General features: G+C 44.5%; 1 protein-coding gene across 1 annotated transcript in view; it reads left to right on the top strand.

Moving 5' to 3' along the window:
• The first annotated feature begins 685 nt into the window (after window positions 1-685).
• The window catches only part of LOC140429090 (dual specificity testis-specific protein kinase 2-like), a 352,368-nt gene continuing 331,279 nt past the window's right edge, over window positions 686-21,774 (top strand). The window contains exon 1 of the mRNA XM_072515654.1: window positions 686-1,791. Coding sequence (XP_072371755.1) covers window positions 1,573-1,791 — 219 coding nt within the window. The 5' untranslated portion in view covers window positions 686-1,572. The remainder of the gene's footprint in view (window positions 1,792-21,774) is intronic.

Here is a 21,774-nt window from a genome sequence, read left to right as displayed (position 1 = left end):
CTGTGTGTGTGGCGCCCGGGGCAGTGAGGCTCTGTGCGGGGCGGGTGCGTCCGAGCAGCGCCGCCTTCCCCCAGCTGCGCCAGCCCCGGCTCCAGCGCTCTGCATCTGGGAAAGCGGCGCAGAGACCCCGAGACAGAGCCACATCGCTGTCTGCACAGCAGCCCGGAGCCCCAGCCCAGTCCGGAGCGAAAGGGCAGCGCCAGCAGTGTGACTCTCAACAGGAACCGGGATCACAGCCGGAGCAGGATTAGAGGGAAAATCAGGACCTAACCTGTAGCAGGATTAGAGGGAAAATCAGGATCAAACCTGGAGCAGGATTAGAGGGTGAACCAGTATTAGATCTGGAGCAGGATTAGAGGGTGAACCAGTATTAGATCTGGAGCAGGATTAGAGGGTAAACCAGGATTAGATCTGGAGCAGGATTACAGGGTAAACCAGGATTAGATCTGGAGCAGGATTAGAGGGTAAACCAGCATTAGTTCTGGAGCAGGATTAGAGTGAAATCCAGGATTAGTACAGGAAAACTTGGAGCAGGATTAGAGGGAAAACTGGCGTCAGACCCAGAGCTGGAAGTGAGGTGAACCAGGATCAGACAGAGAGCAGGGTTTGGGGGGGGGAGGAGCAGGGTTTGGGGAGGATCAGAGAGGGAGCAGGGTTTGGGGAGGATCAGACAGGGAGCAGGGTTTGGGGAGGATCAGACAGGGAGCAGGGTTTGGGGAGGATCAGACAGGGAGCAGGGTTTGGGGAGGATCAGACAGGGAGCAGGGTTTGGGGAGGATCAGACAGGGAGCAGGGTTTGGGGAGGATCAGAGAGGGAGCAGGGTTTGGAGACGAGCAGACTAGAAGCAGAGTAAAGTCTCTCTGTGGACTTTGCCTCAGGATCCTTGGCTGCAGTCACTGTTTCCTACTGCCCAAACTGAGCCCTGGGTTAGGGTTAGGATCCCCCTGTGAATACAGCTCACTTTACTGGTGAAAAGACTGCACTAATTCTGAGCTCGGGATTATGACCAGACCAGGAATGGATTGTTGAATGGTCGATGATCAATCGACAAGACCCTGATTATTGATTCATTGTCGCTTCATCGATTTATCGTTGTTGGATTATCCATTGATTGGAACCAGATCATCAGTAGATCAGAGTGTAACTATTGAGTGATGGGTCATCAATTAATTGCCAATTTCCTGGTTTATCAGTGCTGGATTACAAATTGATTGTTGCTGAATTATCCGTTGACTGGAACCAGATTATCGATGGATTACTCACTGATTGATGGATCACTGATTATTTGTTGTTGGATTATCAATTGATCGTTACTGGATTATTGATTTATTCTCGAACTCTGCTCCAAGACAATCCTGCTGATTACGCCTGATTTATTAATTGCTTTGCTGGCTTTTGCGATCGCCTGCAGCAGACACAACTCTGATCCTGCTGGTGTGAGTTCCTCCCTCTAGACCCTGAATCTCACCCCTCCTCCTCTCCCACCAGCCCATCATTAAGAGGTACCTGATTTGGAGAAGATGTGAACCAGATTCCGGCAGTGGGGGGGAGGAGGGAGGGCTGTGGGGGAAATGTCGAGAGAATCGGCACTCAGATTGGACCTATCCAGCGATGTGCTGATACCGGACCCTGGGCCGTACTCTGCCCCAGTGTTAGGCTCAATGCCAGGCTGTGGCCACCTCCGGCCCTCTTCGTACAGGGCGCTGCGGAATGCCGTCTCCACCTTGACCAGGATTGACGACTTCTACTGCGAGAAAATTGGGTCGGGGTTCTTCTCTGAGGTTTTCAAGGTAGGCGGATCTGAATGTTGCTCATCTTCTCAGACAGGTGTCAATAATTGATGTTGGGAGTGGGGCACAGCCGAGTACTTGAAGCACTAACTGCTCCTGGAGGTAACTGAGGGTCTGTCTGTACACGCATGCCCGCCTGTACCTGAGGAATTGTTGATGCATGCACTGTCTGTACCTAAGGGGTGCACCTATACCTGAGGGATCCAACTATACCTGAGGGTCCACCTGTGCCCATGGGCCCGCCTGTACCTGAGGGTCTGTTGATACCTGCGGGGCCATCTGTAACCGAGGGTCCGTCTGTAGGTGCAGGACCATCTATACGTACGGATCCGCCTGTACATGTGGATCCACCTGAATCTGTGGGACCATCTGTACCTGTGAATACGCCTGAGTTTGTGGGTCTGTGTACCTTTGTGTCCATTGATACCTGTTGGACTATCTGTACCTGCGAGTCCATCTCTATCTGTGTGTTCATCTGTACCTGAGTGTTCATTGATATTTGCAGGTCTGCCTGTACCTGCGGATCCACCTGTATTTTCAGGACCATCTGTGCCTGCGGATCCACCTGTACTTGCAGGCTGACCTGAACTGAGTGTCCGCCTGTACCTGCGGGTCCACCTATACCTGAGGGTCCGTCTGTACCTGTGGGTTTGCTGATACCTCCAGACCTGCGTGTACCTGAGTCTGTTGATACCTGCAGGTCTGCCTATACCTGTGGGTCTGCTTGTACCTGCGAGTCAGTCTGTACCTATGTGTCCATTGATACCTGTGGGCCCACCTGTACCTGTGGGACCATCTGTACCTGCATGGCCGCCTGTACCTGTGGGGCAGTTTGTACCTGTGCATATGTTGATACCAGTGAGACCCACTGTACCTGTGGGTCGGCTGCACCTGTGGGTATGCCTGTACCTGTGGGTCTGGCTGTATCTGCGGGTCAGCTGTATCTGTGCAGTCATCTGTAACTGAGGGTTTGGTGATAGCTAAAGGTCTCCCTTTACCCAAGGGTCCATCTGTACCCATGGGACCATCTGAAGTCACTGAGTGTCTTTAAGACAAAGATAATTAGGTTCTTGATCAATGAGGGGATCAGGGGTTATGGGGAGGAGGCAGAAGAATGGGGATGGGAAAAATATCAGCCATGATTGAATGGCGGAGCGGACTCGATGGGCCGAATGGCCTAATTCCGCTCCTGTGTCTTATGGCCTTATGTACCATGGGCCCGCCTGTATCCACGGATCCGCCTGTACCTGACTGTCCGTTGATACCTGCGGCAACCTCTGTACCTGCAGCAACCCTGTACCTGTGCAGTCGTCTGTACCTAAGGGTACGTTGATATCTGAGGGTTTGTATGTATTTGAGGATTCATCGCTACCTGATCTGTCTGTGATACCTGAACTAGTCTCTACTCTTGCATTTCTGAACTGGATGCAGGGAATGTGCTGCAGTTTGCTGGTGTAGTTTGTGTGTGTGTAGAATGTGCTGCAGTTTGCTGGTGTAGTTTGTGTGTGTGTAGAATGTGCCGCTGTTTGCTGGTGTAGTTTGTGTGTGTAGAATATGCTGCAGTTTGCTGGTGTAGTTTGTGTGTGTAGAATGTGCTGCAGTTTGCTGGTGTAGTTTGTGTGTGTAGAATGTGCTGCAGTTTGCTGCAGTTTGCTGGTGTAGTTTGTGTGTGTGTAGAATGTGCTGCAGTTTGCTGGTGTAGTTTGTGTGTATAGAATGTGCTGCAGTTTGCTGGTGTAGTTTGTGTGTGTAGAATATGCTGCAGTTTGCTGGTGTAGTTTGTGTGTGTAGAATATGCTGCAGTTTGCTGGTGTAGTTTGTGTGTGTAGAATGTGCTGCAGTTTGCTGCAGTTTGCTGGTGTAGTTTGTGTGTGTGTAGAATGTGCTGCAGTTTGCTGGTGTAGTTTGTGTGTGTAGAATGTGCTGCAGTTTGTTGATGTAGTTTGTGTCTGTAGAATGTGCTGCAGTTTGCTGGTGTAGTTTGTGTGTGTAGAATGTGCTGCTGTTTGCTGGTGTAGTTTGTGTGTATAGAATGTGCTGCAGTTTGCTGGTGTAGTTTGTGTGTGTAGAATGTGCTGCAGTTTGTTGATGTAGTTTGTGTCTGTAGAATGTGCTGCAGTTTGCTGGTGTAGTTTGTGTGTGTAGAATGTGCTGCGGTTTGCTGGTGTAGTTTGTATGTGTAGAATGTGCTGCAGTTTGCTGGTGTAGTTTGTATGTGTCGAATGTGCTGCAGTTTGCTGGTGTAGTTTGTGTGTGTAGAATGTGCTGCGGTTTGCTGGTGTAGTTTGTATGTGTAGCATGTGCTGCGGTTTGCTGGTGTAGTTTGTGTGTGTAGAATGTGCTGCGGTTTGTTGATGTAGTTTGTGTGTGTAGAATGTGCTGCGGTTTGTTGATGTAGTTTGTGTCTGTAGAATATGCTGCAGTTTGCTGGTGTAGTTTGTGTGTGTCGAATGTGCTGCAGTTTGCTGGTGTAGTTTGTGTGTATAGAATGTGCTGCAGTTTGCTGGTGTAGTTTGTGTGTGTCGAATGTGCTGCAGTTTGCTGGTGTAGTTTGTGTGTATAGAATGTGCTGCAGTTTGCTGGTGTAGTTTGTGTGTGTCGAATGTGCTGCAGTTTGCTGGTGTAGTTTGTGTGTGTAGAATGTGCTGCAGTTTGTTGATGTAGTTTGTGTGTGTAGAATGTGCTGCAGTTTGCTGGTGTAGTTTGTATGTGTAGAATGTGCTGCAGTTTGTTGATGTAGTTTGTGTGTGTAGAATGTGCTGCAGTTTGCTGGTGTAGTTTGTATGTGTAGAATGTGCTGCAGTTTGTTGGTGTAGTATGTGTGTGTAGAATGTGCTGCAGTTTGTTGGTGTAGTTTGTGTGTGTAGAATGTGCTGCAGTTTGCTGGTGTAGTTTGTATGTGTAGAATGTGCTGCAGTTTGTTGGTGTAGTTTGTGTGTGTAGAATGTGCTGCAGTTTGCTGGTGTAGTTTGTGTGTGTAGAATGTGCTGCAGTTTGCTGATGTAGTTTGTGTGTGTAGAATGTGCTGCGGTTTGTTGATGTAGTTTGTGTCTGTAGAATGTGCTGCAGTTTGTTGGTGTAGTTTGTGTGTGTAGAATGTGCTGCAGTTTGCTGGTGTAGTTTGTATGTGTAGAATGTGCTGCAGTTTGTTGGTGTAGTTTGTGTGTGTAGAATGTGCTGCAGTTTGCTGGTGTAGTTTGTGTGTGTAGAATGTGCTGCAGTTTGCTGGTGTAGTTTGTGTGTGTAGAATGTGCTGCGGTTTGTTGATGTAGTTTGTGTCTGTAGAATGTGCTGCAGTTTGCTGGTGTAGTTTGTGTGTGTAGAATGTGCTGCGGTTTGTTGATGTAGTTTGTGTGTGTAGAATGTGCTGCAGTTTGCTGATGTAGTTTGTGTGTGTGTAGAATGTGCTGCAGTTTGCTGGTGTAGTTTGTGTGTGTGTAGACCGTGCTGCTGTTTGCTGGTGTAGTTTGTGTGTGTAGAATGTGCTGCAGTTTGCTGATGTAGTTTGTGTGTGTGTAGAATGTGCTGCGGTTTGTTGATGTAGTTTGTGTCTGTAGAATGTGCTGCAGTTTGCTGGTGTAGTTTGTGTGTGTAGAATGTGCTGCAGTTTGCTGGTGTAGTTTGTGTGTGTAGAATGTGCTGCAGTTTGCTGGTGTAGTTTGTGTGTGTAGAATGTGCTGCGGTTTGCTGGTGTAGTTTGTATGTGTAGAATGTGCTGCAGTTTGTGTGTGTAGAATGTGCTGCGGTTTGTTGATGTAGTTTGTATGTGTAGAATGTGCTGCGGTTTGTGTGTGTAGAATGTGCTGCGGTTTGTTGATGTAGTTTGTGTGTGTATAATGTGCTGCAGTTTGTATGTGTAGAATGTGCTGCGGTTTGCTGGTGTAGTTTGTGTATGTGTAGAATGTGCTGCGGTTTGCTGGTGTAGTTTGTATGTGTAGAATGTGCTGCAGTTTGCTGGTGTAGTTTGTGTATGTGTAGAATGTGCTGCAGTTTGCTGGTGTAGTTTGTGTATGTGTAGAATGTGCTGCAGTTTGCTGATGTAGTTTGTGTGTGTAGAATGTGCTGCGGTTTGCTGGTGTAGTTTGTATGTGTAGAATGTGCTGCAGTTTGTTGATGTAGTTTGTGTATGTGTAGAATGTGCTGCAGTTAGCTGGTGTAGTTTGTGTGTGTGTAGAATGTGCTGCAGTTTGCTGATGTAGTTTGTGTGTGTAGAATGTGCTGCAGTTTGCTGGTGTAGTTTGTGTGTGTGTAGAATGTGCTGCAGTTTACTGGTGTAGTTTGTGTGTGTGTAGAATGTGCTGCAGTTTGCTGGTGTAGTTTGTCTGTGCAGAATGTGCTGCAGTTTGTTGATGTAGTTTGTGTATGTGTAGAATGTGCTGCAGTTTGCTGGTGTAGTTTGTGTATGTGTAGAATGTGCTGCAGTTTGCTGGTGTAGTTTGTGGATGTGTAGAATGTGCTGCGGTTTGCTGGTGTAGTTTGTCTGTGCAGAATGTGCTGCAGTTTGTTGATGTAGTTTGTGTATGTGTAGAATGTGCTGCAGTTTGCTGGTGTAGTTTGTATGTGTAGAATGTGCTGCAGTTTGTTGATGTAGTTTGTATGTTTAGAATGTGCTGCAGTTTGTATGTGTAGAATGTGCTGCAGTTTGCTGGTGTAGTTTGTATGTGTAGAATGTGCTGCAGTTTGCTGGTGTAGTTTGTCTGTGTAGAATGTGCTGCGGTTTGCTGGTGTAGTTTGTGTATGTGTAGAATGTGCTGCGGTTTGCTGGTGTAGTTTGTATGTGTAGAATGTGCTGCGGTTTGCTGGTGTAGTTTGTGTGTGTAGAATGTGCTGCAGTTTGTATGTGTAGAATGTGCTGCAGTTTGCTGGTGTAGTTTGTGTGTGTAGAATGTGCAGCAGTTTGCTGGTGTAGTTTGTATGTGTAGAATGTGCTGCAGTTTGTTGATGTAGTTTGTGTGTGTAGAATGTGCTGTAGTTTGCTGGTGTAGTTTGTGTGTGTGTAGAATGTGCTGCAGTTTGCTGGTGTAGTTTGTGTGTGTAGAATGTGCTGCGGTTTGCTGGTGTAGTTTGTATGTGTAGAATGTGCTGCAGTTTGCTGGTGTAGTTTGTGTGTGTAGAATGTGCTGCAGTTTGCTGGTGTAGTTTGTATGTGTAGAATGTGCTGCAGTTTGCTGGTGTAGTTTGTATGTGTAGAATGTGCTGCGGTTTGCTGGTGTAGTTTGTGTATGTGTAGAATGTGCTGCGGTTTGCTGGTGTAGTTTGTATGTGTAGAATGTGCTGCGGTTTGCTGGTGTAGTTTGTGTATGTGTAGAATGTGCTGCGGTTTGCTGGTGTAGTTTGTGTGTGTAGAATGTGCTGCAGTTTGTACGTGTAGAATGTGCTGCAGTTTGCTGGTGTAGTTTGTATGTGTAGAATGTGCTGCAGTTTGCTGGTGTAGTTTGTGTGTGTAGAATGTGCTGCAGTTTGCTGGTGTAGTTTGTGTGTATAGAATGTGCTGCAGTTTGCTGGTGTAGTTTATGTGTGTGTAGAATGTGCCGCAGTTTGCTGGTGTAGTTTGTATGTGTAGAATGTGCTGCAGTTTGCTGGTGTAGTTTGTATGTGTAGAATGTGCTGCAGTTTGCTGGTGTAGTTTGTATGTGTAGAATGTGCTGCGGTTTGCTGGTGTAGTTTGTGTGTGTAGAATGTGCCGCTGTTTGCTGGTGTAGTTTGTATGTGTAGAATGTGCTGCAGTTTGCTGGTGTAGTTTGTATGTGTAGAATGTGCTGCAGTTTGCTGGTGTAGTTTGTATGTGTAGAATGTGCTGCAGTTTGCTGGTGTAGTTTGTATGTGTAGAATGTGCTGCAGTTTGCTGGTGTAGTTTGTATGTGTAGAATGTGCTGCAGTTTGCTGGTGTAGTTTGTATGTGTAGAATGTGCTGCAGTTTGCTGGTGTAGTTTGTGTGTGTAGAATGTGCTGCGGTTTGCTGGTGTAGTTTGTATGTGTAGAATGTGCTGCAGTTTGTATGTGTAGAATGTGCTGCAGTTTGCTGGTGTAGTTTGTGTGTGTAGAATGTGCTGCAGTTTGCTGGTGTAGTTTGTGTGTGTGTAGAATGTGCTGCAGTTTGCTGGTGTAGTTTGTATGTGTAGAATGTGCTGCAGTTTGCTGGTGTAGTTTGTATGTGTAGAATGTGCTGCAGTTTGCTGGTGTAGTTTATATGTGTAGAATGTGCTGCAGTTTGCTGGTGTAGTTTGTGTGTGTGTAGAATGTGCTGCAGTTTGCTGGTGTAGTTTGTGTGTGTGTAGAATGTGCTGCAGTTTGCTGGTGTAGTTTGTATGTGTAGAATGTGCTGCAGTTTGCTGGTGTAGTTTGTGTGTGTAGAATGTGCTGCAGTTTGCTGGTGTAGTTTGTGTGTGTGTAGAATGTGCTGCAGTTTGCTGGTGTAGTTTGTGTGTGTGTAGAATGTGCTGCAGTTTGCTGGTGTAGTTTGTGTGTGTAGAATGTGCTGCAGTTTGCTGGTGTAGTTTTTGTGTGTGTAGAATGTGCTGCAGTTTGCTGGTGTAGTTTGTATGTGTAGAATGTGCCGCAGTTTGTATGTGTAGAATGTGCTGCAGTTTGCTGGTGTAGTTTGTGTGTGTGTAGAATGTGCTGCAGTTTGCTGGTGTAGTTTGTATGTGTAGAATGTGCTGCAGTTTGCTGGTGTAGTTTGTGTGTGTAGAATGTGCTACAGTTTGTATGTGTAGAATGTGCTGCAGTTTGCTGGTGTAGTTTGTGTGTGTAGAATGTGCTGCAGTTTGCTGGTGTAGTTTGTGTGTGTAGAATGTGCTGCAGTTTGCTGGTGTAGTTTGTGTGTGTAGAATGTGCTGCAGTTTGCTGGTGTAGTTTGTATGTGTAGAATGTGCTGCAGTTTGCTGATGTAGTTTGTGTGTGTAGAATGTGCTGCGGTTTGCTGGTGTAGTTTGTATGTGTAGAATGTGCTGCAGTTTGTTGATGTAGTTTGTGTATGTGTAGAATGTGCTGCAGTTTGCTGGTGTATTTTGTGTATGTGTAGAATGTGCTGCAGTTTGCTGGTGTAGTTTGTGTATGTGTAGAATGTGCTGCAGTTTACTGGTGTAGTTTGTGTGTGTGTGTAGAATGTGCTGCAGTTTGCTGGTGTAGTTTGTCTGTGCAGAATGTGCTGCAGTTTGTTGATGTAGTTTGTGTGTGTAGAATGTGCTGCAGTTTGTATGTGTAGAATGTGCTGCAGTTTGCTGGTGTAGTTTGTATGTGTAGAATGTGCTGCAGTTTGTCGATGTAGTTTGTATGTGTAGAATGTGCTGCAGTTTGTATGTGTAGAATGTGCTGCAGTTTGCTGGTGTAGTTTGTATGTGTAGAATGTGCTGCAGTTTGCTGGTGTAGTTTGTATGTGTAGAATGTGCTGCGGTTTGCTGGTGTAGTTTGTGTGTGTAGAATGTGCTGCGGTTTGCTGGTGTAGTTTGTGTATGTGTAGAATGTGTTGCGGTCTGCTGGTGTAGTTTGTGTGTGTAGAATGTGCTGCAGTTTGTATGTGTAGAATGTGCTGCAGTTTGCTGGTGTAGTTTGTATGTGTAGAATGTGCTGCAGTTTGCTGGTGTAGTTTGTATGTGTAGAATGTGCTGCAGTTTGCTGGTGTAGTTTGTATGTGTAGAATGTGCTGCAGTTTGCTGGTGTTGTTGGTGTGTATAGAATGTGCTGCAGTTTGCTGGTGTAGTTTGTGTGTGTAGAATGTGCTGCAGTTTGTTGATGTAGTTTGTGTGTGTAGAATGTGCTGCAGTTTGCTGGTGTAGTTTGTATGTGTAGAATGTGCTGCAGTTTGCTGGTGTAGTTTGTGTGTGTAGAATGTGCTGCAGTTTGCTGGTGTAGTTTGTATGTGTAGAATGTGCTGCAGTTTGCTGGTGTAGTTTGTGTGTGTAGAATGTGCTGCAGTTTGTATGTGTAGAATGTGCTGCAGTTTGCTGGTGTAGTTTGTGTGTTTAGAATCTGCTGCAGTTTGCTGGTGTAGTTTGTGTGTGTGTAGAATGTGCTGCAGTTTGCTGGTGTAGTTTGTATGTGTAGAATGTGCTGTAGTTTGTATGTGTAGAATGTGCTGCAGTTTGCTGGTGTAGTTTGTGTGTATAGAATGTGCTGCAGTTTGCTAGTGTAGTTTGTATGTGTAGAATGTGCTGCAGTTTGCTGGTGTAGTTTGTGTGTGTAGAATGTGCTGCAGTTTGCTGGTGTAGTTTGTGTGTTTAGAATCTGCTGCAGTTTGCTGGTGTAGTTTGTGTGTGTGTAGAATGTGCTGCAATTTGCTGGTGTAGTTTGTATGTGTAGAATGTGCTGCAGTTTGCTGGTGTAGTTTGTATGTGTAGAATGTGCTGCAGTTTGCTGGTGTAGTTTGTGTGTATAGAATGTGCTGCAGTTTGCTGGTGTAGTTTGTATGTGTAGAATGTGCTGCAGTTTGTATGTGTAGAATGTGCTGCAGTTTGCTGGTGTAGTTTGTATGTGTAGAATGTGCTGCAGTTTACTGGTGTAGTTTGTATGTGTAGAATGTGCTGCGGTTTGCTGGTGTAGTTTGTGTGTGTAGAATGTGCTGCGGTTTGCTGGTGTAGTTTGTGTATGTGTAGAATGTGTTGCGGTCTGCTGGTGTAGTTTGTGTGTGTAGAATGTGCTGCAGTTTGTATGTGTAGAATGTGCTGCAGTTTGCTGGTGTAGTTTGTATGTGTAGAATGTGCTGCAGTTTGCTGGTGTAGTTTGTATGTGTAGAATGTGCTGCAGTTTGCTGGTGTAGTTTGTATGTGTAGAATGTGCTGCAGTTTGCTGGTGTTGTTGGTGTGTATAGAATGTGCTGCAGTTTGCTGGTGTAGTTTGTGTGTGTAGAATGTGCTGCAGTTTGTTGATGTAGTTTGTGTGTGTAGAATGTGCTGCAGTTTGCTGGTGTAGTTTGTATGTGTAGAATGTGCTGCAGTTTGCTGGTGTAGTTTGTGTGTGTAGAATGTGCTGCAGTTTGCTGGTGTAGTTTGTATGTGTAGAATGTGCTGCAGTTTGCTGGTGTAGTTTGTGTGTGTAGAATGTGCTGCAGTTTGTATGTGTAGAATGTGCTGCAGTTTGCTGGTGTAGTTTCTGTGTTTAGAATCTGCTGCAGTTTGCTGGTGTAGTTTGTGTGTGTGTAGAATGTGCTGCAGTTTGCTGGTGTAGTTTGTATGTGTAGAATGTGCTGTAGTTTGTATGTGTAGAATGTGCTGCAGTTTGCTGGTGTAGTTTGTGTGTATAGAATGTGCTGCAGTTTGCTAGTGTAGTTTGTATGTGTAGAATGTGCTGCAGTTTGCTGGTGTAGTTTGTGTGTGTAGAATGTGCTGCAGTTTGCTGGTGTAGTTTGTGTGTTTAGAATCTGCTGCAGTTTGCTGGTGTAGTTTGTGTGTGTGTAGAATGTGCTGCAATTTGCTGGTGTAGTTTGTATGTGTAGAATGTGCTGCAGTTTGCTGGTGTAGTTTGTATGTGTGGAATGTGCTGCAGTTTGCTGGTGTAGTTTGTGTGTATAGAATGTGCTGCAGTTTGCTGGTGTAGTTTGTATGTGTAGAATGTGCTGCAGTTTGCTGGTGTAGTTTGTGTGTGTAGAATGTGCTGCAGTTTGCTGGTGTAGTTTGTGTGTGTAGAATGTGCTGCAGTTTGCTGGTGTAGTTTGTGTGTGTGTAGAATGTGCCGCAGTTTGCCGGTGCAGTTTGTATGTGTAGAATGTGCTGCAGTTTGCTGGTGTAGTTTGTATGTGTAGAATATGCTGCAGTTTGCTGGTGTAGTTTGTATGTGTAGAATGTGCTGCAGTTTGCTGGTGTAGTTTGTATGTGTAGAATGTGCTGCAGTTTGCTGGTGTAGTTTGTATGTGTAGAATGTGCTGCAGTTTGCTGGTGTAGTTTGTGTGTGTAGAATGTGCTGCAGTTTGCTGGTGTAGTTTGTATGTGTAGAATGTGCTGCAGTTTGCTGGTGTAGTTTGTGTGTGTAGAATGTGCTGCGGTTTGCTGGTGTAGTTTGTGTATGTGTAGAATGTGCTGCAGTTTGCTGGTGTAGTTTGTGTGTGTAGAATGTGCTGCAGTTTGCTGGTGTAGTTTGTATGTGTAGAATGTGCTGCAGTTTGCTGGTGTAGTTTGTATGTGTAGAATGTGCTGCGGTTTGCTGGTGTAGTTTGTGTATGTGTAGAATGTGCTGCGGTTTGCTGGTGTAGTTTGTATGTGTAGAATGTGCTGCGGTTTGCTGGTGTTGTTGGTGTGTATAGAATGTGCTGCAGTTTGCTGGTGTAGTTTGTGTGTGTAGAATGTGCTGCAGTTTGTTGATGTAGTTTGTGTGTGTAGAATGTGCTGCAGTTTGCTGGTGTAGTTTGTATGTGTAGAATGTGCTGCAGTTTGCTGGTGTAGTTTGTATGTGTAGAATGTGCTGCAGTTTGTATGTGTAGAATGTGCTGCAGTTTGCTGGTGTAGTTTGTGTGTTTAGAATCTGCTGCAGTTTGCTGGTGTAGTTTGTGTGTGTGTAGAATGTGCTGCAGTTTGCTGGTGTAGTTTGTATGTGTAGAATGTGCTGTAGTTTGTATGTGTAGAATGTGCTGCAGTTTGCTGGTGTAGTTTGTGTGTATAGAATGTGCTACAGTTTGCTAGTGTAGTTTGTATGTGTAGAATGTGCTGCAGTTTGCTGGTGTAGTTTGTGTGTGTAGAATGTGCTGCAGTTTGCTGGTGTAGTTTGTGTGTTTAGAATCTGCTGCAGTTTGCTGGTGTAGTTTGTGTGTGTGTAGAATGTGCTGCAATTTGCTGGTGTAGTTTGTATGTGTAGAATGTGCTGCAGTTTGCTGGTGTAGTTTGTATGTGTAGAATGTGCTGCAGTTTGCTGGTGTAGTTTGTGTGTATAGAATGTGCTGCAGTTTGCTGGTGTAGTTTGTATGTGTAGAATGTGCTGCAGTTTGCTGGTGTAGTTTGTGTGTGTAGAATGTGCTGCAGTTTGCTGGTGTAGTTTGTGTGTGTAGAATGTGCTGCAGTTTGCTGGTGTAGTTTGTGTGTGTGTAGAATGTGCCGCAGTTTGCCGGTGCAGTTTGTATGTGTAGAATGTGCTGCAGTTTGCTGGTGTAGTTTGTATGTGTAGAATGTGCTGCAGTTTGCTGGTGTAGTTTGTATGTGTAGAATGTGCTGCAGTTTGCTGGTGTAGTTTGTGTGTGTAGAATGTGCTGCAGTTTGCTGGTGTAGTTTGTATGTGTAGAATGTGCTGCAGTTTGCTGGTGTAGTTTGTGTGTGTAGAATGTGCTGCGGTTTGCTGGTGTAGTTTGTGTATGTGTAGAATGTGCTGCAGTTTGCTGGTGTAGTTTGTGTGTGTAGAATGTGCTGCGGTTTGCTGGTGTAGTTTGTGTATGTATAGAATGTGCTGCAGTTTGCTGGTGTAGTTTGTGTGTGTAGAATGTGCTGCAGTTTGCTGGTGTAGTTTGTATGTGTAGAATGTGCTGCAGTTTGCTGGTGTAGTTTGTATGTGTAGAATGTGCTGCGGTTTGCTGGTGTAGTTTGTGTATGTGTAGAATGTGCTGCGGTTTGCTGGTGTAGTTTGTATGTGTAGAATGTGCTGCGGTTTGCTGGTGTAGTTTGTGTATGTGTAGAATGTGCTGCGGTTTGCTGGTGTAGTTTGTGTGTGTAGAATGTGCTGCAGTTTGTATGTGTAGAATGTGCTGCAGTTTGCTGGTGTAGTTTGTATGTGTAGAATGTGCTGCAGTTTGCTGGTGTAGTTTGTATGTGTAGAATGTGCTGCAGTTTGCTGGTGTAGTTTGTGTGTATAGAATGTGCTGCAGTTTGCTGGTGTAGTTTATGTGTGTGTAGAATGTGCCGCAGTTTGCTGGTGTAGTTTGTATGTGTAGAATGTGCTGCAGTTTGCTGGTGTAGTTTGTATGTGTAGAATGTGCTGCGGTTTGCTGGTGTAGTTTGTGTGTGTAGAATGTGCCGCTGTTTGCTGGTGTAGTTTGTATGTGTAGAATGTGCTGCAGTTTGCTGGTGTAGTTTGTATGTGTAGAATGTGCTGCAGTTTGCTGGTGTAGTTTGTATGTGTAGAATGTGCTGCAGTTTGCTGGTGTAGTTTGTATGTGTAGAATGTGCTGCAGTTTGCTGGTGTAGTTTGTATGTGTAGAATGTGCTGCAGTTTGCTGGTGTAGTTTGTGTGTGTAGAATGTGCCGTAGTTTGCTGGTGTAGTTTGTATGTGTAGAATGTGCTGCAGTTTGCTGGTGTAGTTTGTATGTGTAGAATGTGCTGCAGTTTGTATGTGTAGAATGTGCTGCAGTTTGCTGGTGTAGTTTGTGTGTGTAGAATGTGCTGCAGTTTGCTGGTGTAGTTTGTGTGTGTGTAGAATGTGCTGCAGTTTGCTGGTGTAGTTTGTATGTGTAGAATGTGCTGCAGTTTGCTGGTGTAGTTTGTATGTGTAGAATGTGCTGCAGTTTGCTGGTGTAGTTTGTATGTGTGTAGAATGTGCTGCAGTTTGCTGGTGTAGTTTGTGTGTGTGTAGAATGTGCTGCAGTTTGCTGGTGTAGTTTGTGTGTGTAGAATGTGCTGCAGTTTGCTGGTGTAGTTTATGTGTGTGTAGAATGTGCCGCAGTTTGCTGGTGTAGTTTGTATGTGTAGAATGTGCTGCAGTTTGCTGGTGTAGTTTGTATGTGTAGAATGTGCTGCGGTTTGCTGGTGTAGTTTGTGTGTGTAGAATGTGCCGCTGTTTGCTGGTGTAGTTTGTATGTGTAGAATGTGCTGCAGTTTGCTGGTGTAGTTTGTATGTGTAGAATGTGCTGCAGTTTGCTGGTGTAGTTTGTATGTGTAGAATGTGCTGCAGTTTGCTGGTGTAGTTTGTATGTGTAGAATGTGCTGCAGTTTGCTGGTGTAGTTTGTATGTGTAGAATGTGCTGCAGTTTGCTGGTGTAGTTTGTGTGTGTAGAATGTGCCGTAGTTTGCTGGTGTAGTTTGTATGTGTAGAATGTGCTGCAGTTTGCTGGTGTAGTTTGTATGTGTAGAATGTGCTGCAGTTTGTATGTGTAGAATGTGCTGCAGTTTGCTGGTGTAGTTTGTGTGTGTAGAATGTGCTGCAGTTTGCTGGTGTAGTTTGTGTGTGTGTAGAATGTGCTGCAGTTTGCTGGTGTAGTTTGTATGTGTAGAATGTGCTGCAGTTTGCTGGTGTAGTTTGTATGTGTAGAATGTGCTGCAGTTTGCTGGTGTAGTTTGTATGTGTAGAATGTGCTGCAGTTTGCTGGTGTAGTTTGTGTGTGTAGAATGTGCTGCGGTTTGCTGGTGTAGTTTGTATGTGTAGAATGTGCTGCAGTTTGTATGTGTAGAATGTGCTGCAGTTTGCTGGTGTAGTTTGTGTGTGTAGAATGTGCTGCAGTTTGCTGGTGTAGTTTGTGTGTGTGTAGAATGTGCTGCAGTTTGCTGGTGTAGTTTGTATGTGTAGAATGTGCTGCAGTTTGCTGGTGTAGTTTGTATGTGTAGAATGTGCTGCAGTTTGCTGGTGTAGTTTATATGTGTAGAATGTGCTGCAGTTTGCTGGTGTAGTTTGTGTGTGTGTAGAATGTGCTGCAGTTTGCTGGTGTAGTTTGTGTGTGTGTAGAATGTGCTGCAGTTTGCTGGTGTAGTTTGTATGTGTAGAATGTGCTGCAGTTTGCTGGTGTAGTTTGTGTGTGTAGAATGTGCTGCAGTTTGCTGGTGTAGTTTGTGTGTGTGTAGAATGTGCTGCAGTTTGCTGGTGTAGTTTGTGTGTGTGTAGAATGTGCTGCAGTTTGCTGGTGTAGTTTGTGTGTGTAGAATGTGCTGCAGTTTGCTGGTGTAGTTTTTGTGTGTGTAGAATGTGCTGCAGTTTGCTGGTGTAGTTTGTATGTGTAGAATGTGCCGCAGTTTGTATGTGTAGAATGTGCTGCAGTTTGCTGGTGTAGTTTGTGTGTGTGTAGAATGTGCTGCAGTTTGCTGGTGTAGTTTGTATGTGTAGAATGTGCTGCAGTTTGCTGGTGTAGTTTGTGTGTGTAGAATGTGCTACAGTTTGTATGTGTAGAATGTGCTGCAGTTTGCTGGTGTAGTTTGTGTGTGTAGAATGTGCTGCAGTTTGCTGGTGTAGTTTGTGTGTGTAGAATGTGCTGCAGTTTGCTGGTGTAGTTTGTGTGTGTAGAATGTGCTGCAGTTTGCTGGTGTAGTTTGTATGTGTAGAATGTGCTGCAGTTTGCTGATGTAGTTTGTGTGTGTAGAATGTGCTGCGGTTTGCTGGTGTAGTTTGTATGTGTAGAATGTGCTGCAGTTTGTTGATGTAGTTTGTGTATGTGTAGAATGTGCTGCAGTTTGCTGGTGTATTTTGTGTATGTGTAGAATGTGCTGCAGTTTGCTGGTGTAGTTTGTGTATGTGTAGAATGTGCTGCAGTTTACTGGTGTAGTTTGTGTGTGTGTAGAATGTGCTGCAGTTTGCTGGTGTAGTTTGTCTGTGCAGAATGTGCTGCAGTTTGTTGATGTAGTTTGTGTGTGTAGAATGTGCTGCAGTTTGTATGTGTAGAATGTGCTGCAGTTTGCTGGTGTAGTTTGTATGTGTAGAATGTGCTGCAGTTTGTCGATGTAGTTTGTATGTGTAGAATGTGCTGCAGTTTGTATGTGTAGAATGTGCTGCAGTTTGCTGGTGTAGTTTGTATGTGTAGAATGTGCTGCAGTTTGCTGGTGTAGTTTGTATGTGTAGAATGTGCTGCGGTTTGCTGGTGTAGTTTGTGTGTGTAGAATGTGCTGCGGTTTGCTGGTGTAGTTTGTGTATGTGTAGAATGTGTTGCGGTCTGCTGGTGTAGTTTGTGTGTGTAGAATGTGCTGCAGTTTGTATGTGTAGAATGTGCTGCAGTTTGCTGGTGTAGTTTGTATGTGTAGAATGTGCTGCAGTTTGCTGGTGTAGTTTGTATGTGTAGAATGTGCTGCAGTTTGCTGGTGTAGTTTGTATGTGTAGAATGTGCTGCAGTTTGCTGGTGTTGTTGGTGTGTATAGAATGTGCTGCAGTTTGCTGGTGTAGTTTGTGTGTGTAGAATGTGCTGCAGTTTGTTGATGTAGTTTGTGTGTGTAGAATGTGCTGCAGTTTGCTGGTGTAGTTTGTATGTGTAGAATGTGCTGCAGTTTGCTGGTGTAGTTTGTGTGTGTAGAATGTGCTGCAGTTTGCTGGTGTAGTTTGTATGTGTAGAATGTGCTGCAGTTTGCTGGTGTAGTTTGTGTGTGTAGAATGTGCTGCAGTTTGTATGTGTAGAATGTGCTGCAGTTTGCTGGTGTAGTTTGTGTGTTTAGAATCTGCTGCAGTTTGCTGGTGTAGTTTGTGTGTGTGTAGAATGTGCTGCAGTTTGCTGGTGTAGTTTGTATGTGTAGAATGTGCTGTAGTTTGTATGTGTAGAATGTGCTGCAGTTTGCTGGTGTAGTTTGTGTGTATAGAATGTGCTGCAGTTTGCTAGTGTAGTTTGTATGTGTAGAATGTGCTGCAGTTTGCTGGTGTAGTTTGTGTGTGTAGAATGTGCTGCAGTTTGCTGGTGTAGTTTGTGTGTTTAGAATCTGCTGCAGTTTGCTGGTGTAGTTTGTGTGTGTGTGTAGAATGTGCTGCAATTTGCTGGTGTAGTTTGTATGTGTAGAATGTGCTGCAGTTTGCTGGTGTAGTTTGTATGTGTAGAATGTGCTGCAGTTTGCTGGTGTAGTTTGTGTGTATAGAATGAGCTGCAGTTTGCTGGTGTAGTTTGTATGTGTAGAATGTGCTGCAGTTTGCTGGTGTAGTTTGTGTGTGTAGAATGTGCTGCAGTTTGCTGGTGTAGTTTGTGTGTGTAGAATGTGCTGCAGTTTGCTGGTGTAGTTTGTGTGTGTGTAGAATGTGCCGCAGTTTGCCGGTGCAGTTTGTATGTGTAGAATGTGCTGCAGTTTGCTGGTGTAGTTTGTATGTGTAGAATATGCTGCAGTTTGCTGGTGTAGTTTGTATGTGTAGAATGTGCTGCAGTTTGCTGGTGTAGTTTGTATGTGTAGAATGTGCTGCAGTTTGCTGGTGTAGTTTGTATGTGTAGAATGTGCTGCAGTTTGCTGGTGTAGTTTGTGTGTGTGCAGAATGTGCTGCAGTTTGCTGGTGTAGTTTGTATGTGTAGAATGTGCTGCAGTTTGCTGGTGTAGTTTGTATGTGTAGAATGTGCTGCAGTTTGTATGTGTAGAATGTGCTGCAGTTTGCTGGTGTAGTTTGTGTGTGTAGAATGTGCTGCAGTTTGCTGGTGTAGTTTGTGTGTGTGTAGAATGTGCTGCAGTTTGCTGGTGTAATTTGTATGTGTAGAATGTGCAGCAGTTTGCTGGTGTAGTTTGTGTGTGTAGAATGTGCTGCAGTTTGCTGGTGTAGTTTGTGTGTGTGTAGAATGTGCTGCAGTTTGCTGGTGTAGTTTGTGTGTGTATAGAATGTGCTGCAGTTTGCTGGTGTAGTTTGTATGTGTAGAATGTGCTGCAGTTTGCTGGTGTAGTTTGTATGTGTAGAATGTGCTGTAGTTTGTATGTGTAGAATGTGCTGCAGTTTGCTGGTGTAGTTTGTGTGTATAGAATGTGCTGCAGTTTGCTAGTGTAGTTTGTATGTGTAGAATGTGCTGCAGTTTGCTGGTGTAGTTTGTGTGTGTAGAATGTGCTGCAGTTTGCTGGTGTAGTTTGTGTGTTTAGAATCTGCTGCAGTTTGCTGGTGTAGTTTGTGTGTGTGTAGAATGTGCTGCAGTTTGCTGGTGTAGTTTGTATGTGTAGAATGTGCTGCAGTTTGCTGGTGTAGTTTGTATGTGTAGAATGTGCTGCAGTTTGCTGGTGTAGTTTGTGTGTATAGAATGTGCTGCAGTTTGCTGGTGTAGTTTGTATGTGTAGAATGTGCTGCAGTTTGCTGGTGTAGTTTGTGTGTGTAGAATGTGCTGCAGTTTGCTGGTGTAGTTTGTGTGTGTAGAATGTGCTGCAGTTTGCTGGTGTAGTTTGTGTGTGTGTAGAATGTGCCGCAGTTTGCCGGTGCAGTTTGTATGTGTAGAATGTGCTGCAGTTTGCTGGTGTAGTTTGTATGTGTAGAATATGCTGCAGTTTGCTGGTGTAGTTTGTATGTGTAGAATGTGCTGCAGTTTGCTGGTGTAGTTTGTATGTGTAGAATGTGCTGCAGTTTGCTGGTGTAGTTTGTATGTGTAGAATGTGCTGCAGTTTGCTGGTGTAGTTTGTGTGTGTAGAATGTGCTGCAGTTTGCTGGTGTAGTTTGTGTGTGTGTAGAATGTGCTGCAGTTTGCTGGTGTAGTTTGTATGTGTAGAATGTGCAGCAGTTTGCTGGTGTAGTTTGTGTGTGTAGAATGTGCTGCAGTTTGCTGGTGTAGTTTGTGTGTGTAGAATGTGCTGCAGTTTGCTGGTGTAGTTTGTGTGTTTAGAATCTGCTGCAGTTTGCTGGTGTAGTTTGTGTATGTGTAGAATGTGCTGCAGTTTGCTGGTGTAGTTTGTATGTGTAGAATGTGCTGCAGTTTGCTGGTGTAGTTTGTATGTGTAGAATGTGCTGCAGTTTGCTGGTGTAGTTTGTGTGTATAGAATGTGCTGCAGTTTGCTGGTGTAGTTTGTGTGTATAGAATGTGCTGCAGTTTGCTGGTGTAGTTTGTGTGTGTAGAATGTGCTGCAGTTTGCTGGTGTAGTTTGTGTGTGTAGAATGTGCTGCAGTTTGCTGGTGTAGTTTGTGTGTGTGTAGAATGTGCCGCAGTTTGCCGGTGCAGTTTGTATGTGTAGAATGTGCTGCAGTTTGCTGGTGTAGTTTGTATGTGTAGAATGTGCTGCAGTTTGCTGGTGTAGTTTGTATGTGTAGAATGTGCTGCAGTTTGCTGGTGTAGTTTGTATGTGTAGAATGTGCTGCAGTTTGCTGGTGTAGTTTGTATGTGTAGAATGTGCTGCAGTTTGCTGGTGTAGTTTGTGTGTGTGTAGAATGTGCTGCAGTTTGCTGGTGTAGTTTGTGTGTGTGTAGAATGTGCCGCTGTTTGCTGGTGTAGTTTGTATGTGTAGAATGTGCTGCAGTTTGCTGGTGTAGTTTGTGTGTGTAGAATGTGCTGCAGTTTGCTGGTGTAGTTTGTGTGTGTGTAGAATGTGCTGCAGTTTGCTGGTGTAGTTTGTGTGTGTGTAGAATGTGCTGCAGTTTGCTGGTGTAGTTTGTATGTGTAGAATGTGCTGCAGTTTGCTGGTGTAGTTTGTATGTGTAGAATGTGCTGCAGTTTGTATGTGTAGAATGTGCTGCAGTTTGCTGGTGTAGTTTGTGTGTGTAGAATGTGCTGCAGTTTGCTGGTGTAGTTTGTGTGTGTGTAGAATGTGCTGCAGTTTGCTGGTGTAGTTTGTGTGTGTGTAGAATGTGCTGCAGTTTGCTGGTGTAGTTTGTGTGTGTGTAGAATGTGCTGCAGTTTGCTGGTGTAGTTTGTATGTGTAGAATGTGCTGCAGTTTGCTGGTGTAGTTTGTGTGTGTAAAATGTGCTGCAGTTTGCTGGTGTAGTTTGTATGTGTAGAATGTGCTGCAGTTTGCTGGTGTAGTTTGTATGTGTAGAATGTGCTGCAGTTTGCTGGTGTAGTTTGTATGTGTAGAATGTGCTGCAGTTTGCTGGTGTAGTTTGTGCATGTGTAGAATGTGCTGCAGTTTGCTGGTGTAGTTTGTGTGTGTGTAGAATGTGCTGCAGTTTGCTGGTGTAGTTTGTATGTGTAGAATGTGCTGCAGTTTGCTGGCGTAGTTTGTGTGTGTAGAATGTGCTGCAGTTTGCTGGTGTAGTTTGTGTGTGTGTAGAATGTGCTGCAGTTTGCTGGTGTAGTTTGTATGTGTAGAATGTGCTGCAGTTTGCTGCTGTAGTTTGTGTGTGTAGAATGTGCTGCAGTTTGCTGGTGTAGTTTGTGTGTTTAGAATGTGCTGCAGTTTGCTGATGTAGTTTGTGTGTGTAGAATGTGCTGCAGTTTGTATGTGTAGAATGTGCTGCAGTTTGCTGGTGTAGTTTGTGTGTGTAGAATGTGCTGCAGTTTGCTGGTGTAGTTTGTGTGTGTGCAGAATGTGCTGCAGTTTGCTGGTGTAGTTTGTATGTGTAGAATGTGCTGCAGTTTGCTGGTGTAGTTTGTATGTGTAGAATGTGCTGCAGTTTGTATGTGTAGAATGTGCTGCAGTTTGCTGGTGTAGTTTGTATGTGTAGAATGTGCTGCAGTTTGCTGGTGTAGTTTGTATGTGTAGAATGTGCTGCAGTTTGCTGGTGTAGTTTGTATGTGTAGAATGTGCTGCAGTTTGCTGGTGTAGTTTGTGTGTGTAGAATGTGCCGTAGTTTGCTGGTGTAGTTTGTATGTGTAGAATGTGCTGCAGTTTGCTGGTGTAGTTTGTATGTGTAGAATGTGCTGCAGTTTGTATGTGTAGAATGTGCTGCAGTTTGCTGGTGTAGTTTGTGTGTGTAGAATGTGCTGCAGTTTGCTGGTGTAGTTTGTGTGTGTGTAGAATGTGCTGCAGTTTGCTGGTGTAGTTTGTATGTGTAGAATGTGCTGCAGTTTGCTGGTGTAGTTTGTATGTGTAGAATGTGCTGCAGTTTGCTGGTGTAGTTTGTATGTGTAGAATGTGCTGCAGTTTGCTGGTGTAGTTTGTGTGTGTAGAATGTGCTGCGGTTTGCTGGTGTAGTTTGTATGTGTAGAATGTGCTGCAGTTTGTATGTGTAGAATGTGCTGCAGTTTGCTGGTGTAGTTTGTGTGTGTAGAATGTGCTGCAGTTTGCTGGTGTAGTTTGTGTGTGTGTAGAATGTGCTGCAGTTTGCTGGTGTAGTTTGTATGTGTAGAATGTGCTGCAGTTTGCTGGTGTAGTTTGTATGTGTAGAATGTGCTGCAGTTTGCTGGTGTAGTTTATATGTGTAGAATGTGCTGCAGTTTGCTGGTGTAGTTTGTGTGTGTGTAGAATGTGCTGCAGTTTGCTGGTGTAGTTTGTGTGTGTAGAATGTGCTGCAGTTTGCTGGTGTAGTTTGTGTGTGTGTAGAATGTGCTGCAGTTTGCTGG

The sequence above is a fragment of the Scyliorhinus torazame genome, chromosome 9 (assembly GCF_047496885.1).
Source record: "Scyliorhinus torazame isolate Kashiwa2021f chromosome 9, sScyTor2.1, whole genome shotgun sequence".
NCBI classification, from domain to species: domain Eukaryota; kingdom Metazoa; phylum Chordata; class Chondrichthyes; order Carcharhiniformes; family Scyliorhinidae; genus Scyliorhinus; species Scyliorhinus torazame.
Note: the sequence above shows the minus strand (reverse complement) of the source record. Positions and strands in the feature narration are given on the sequence as shown.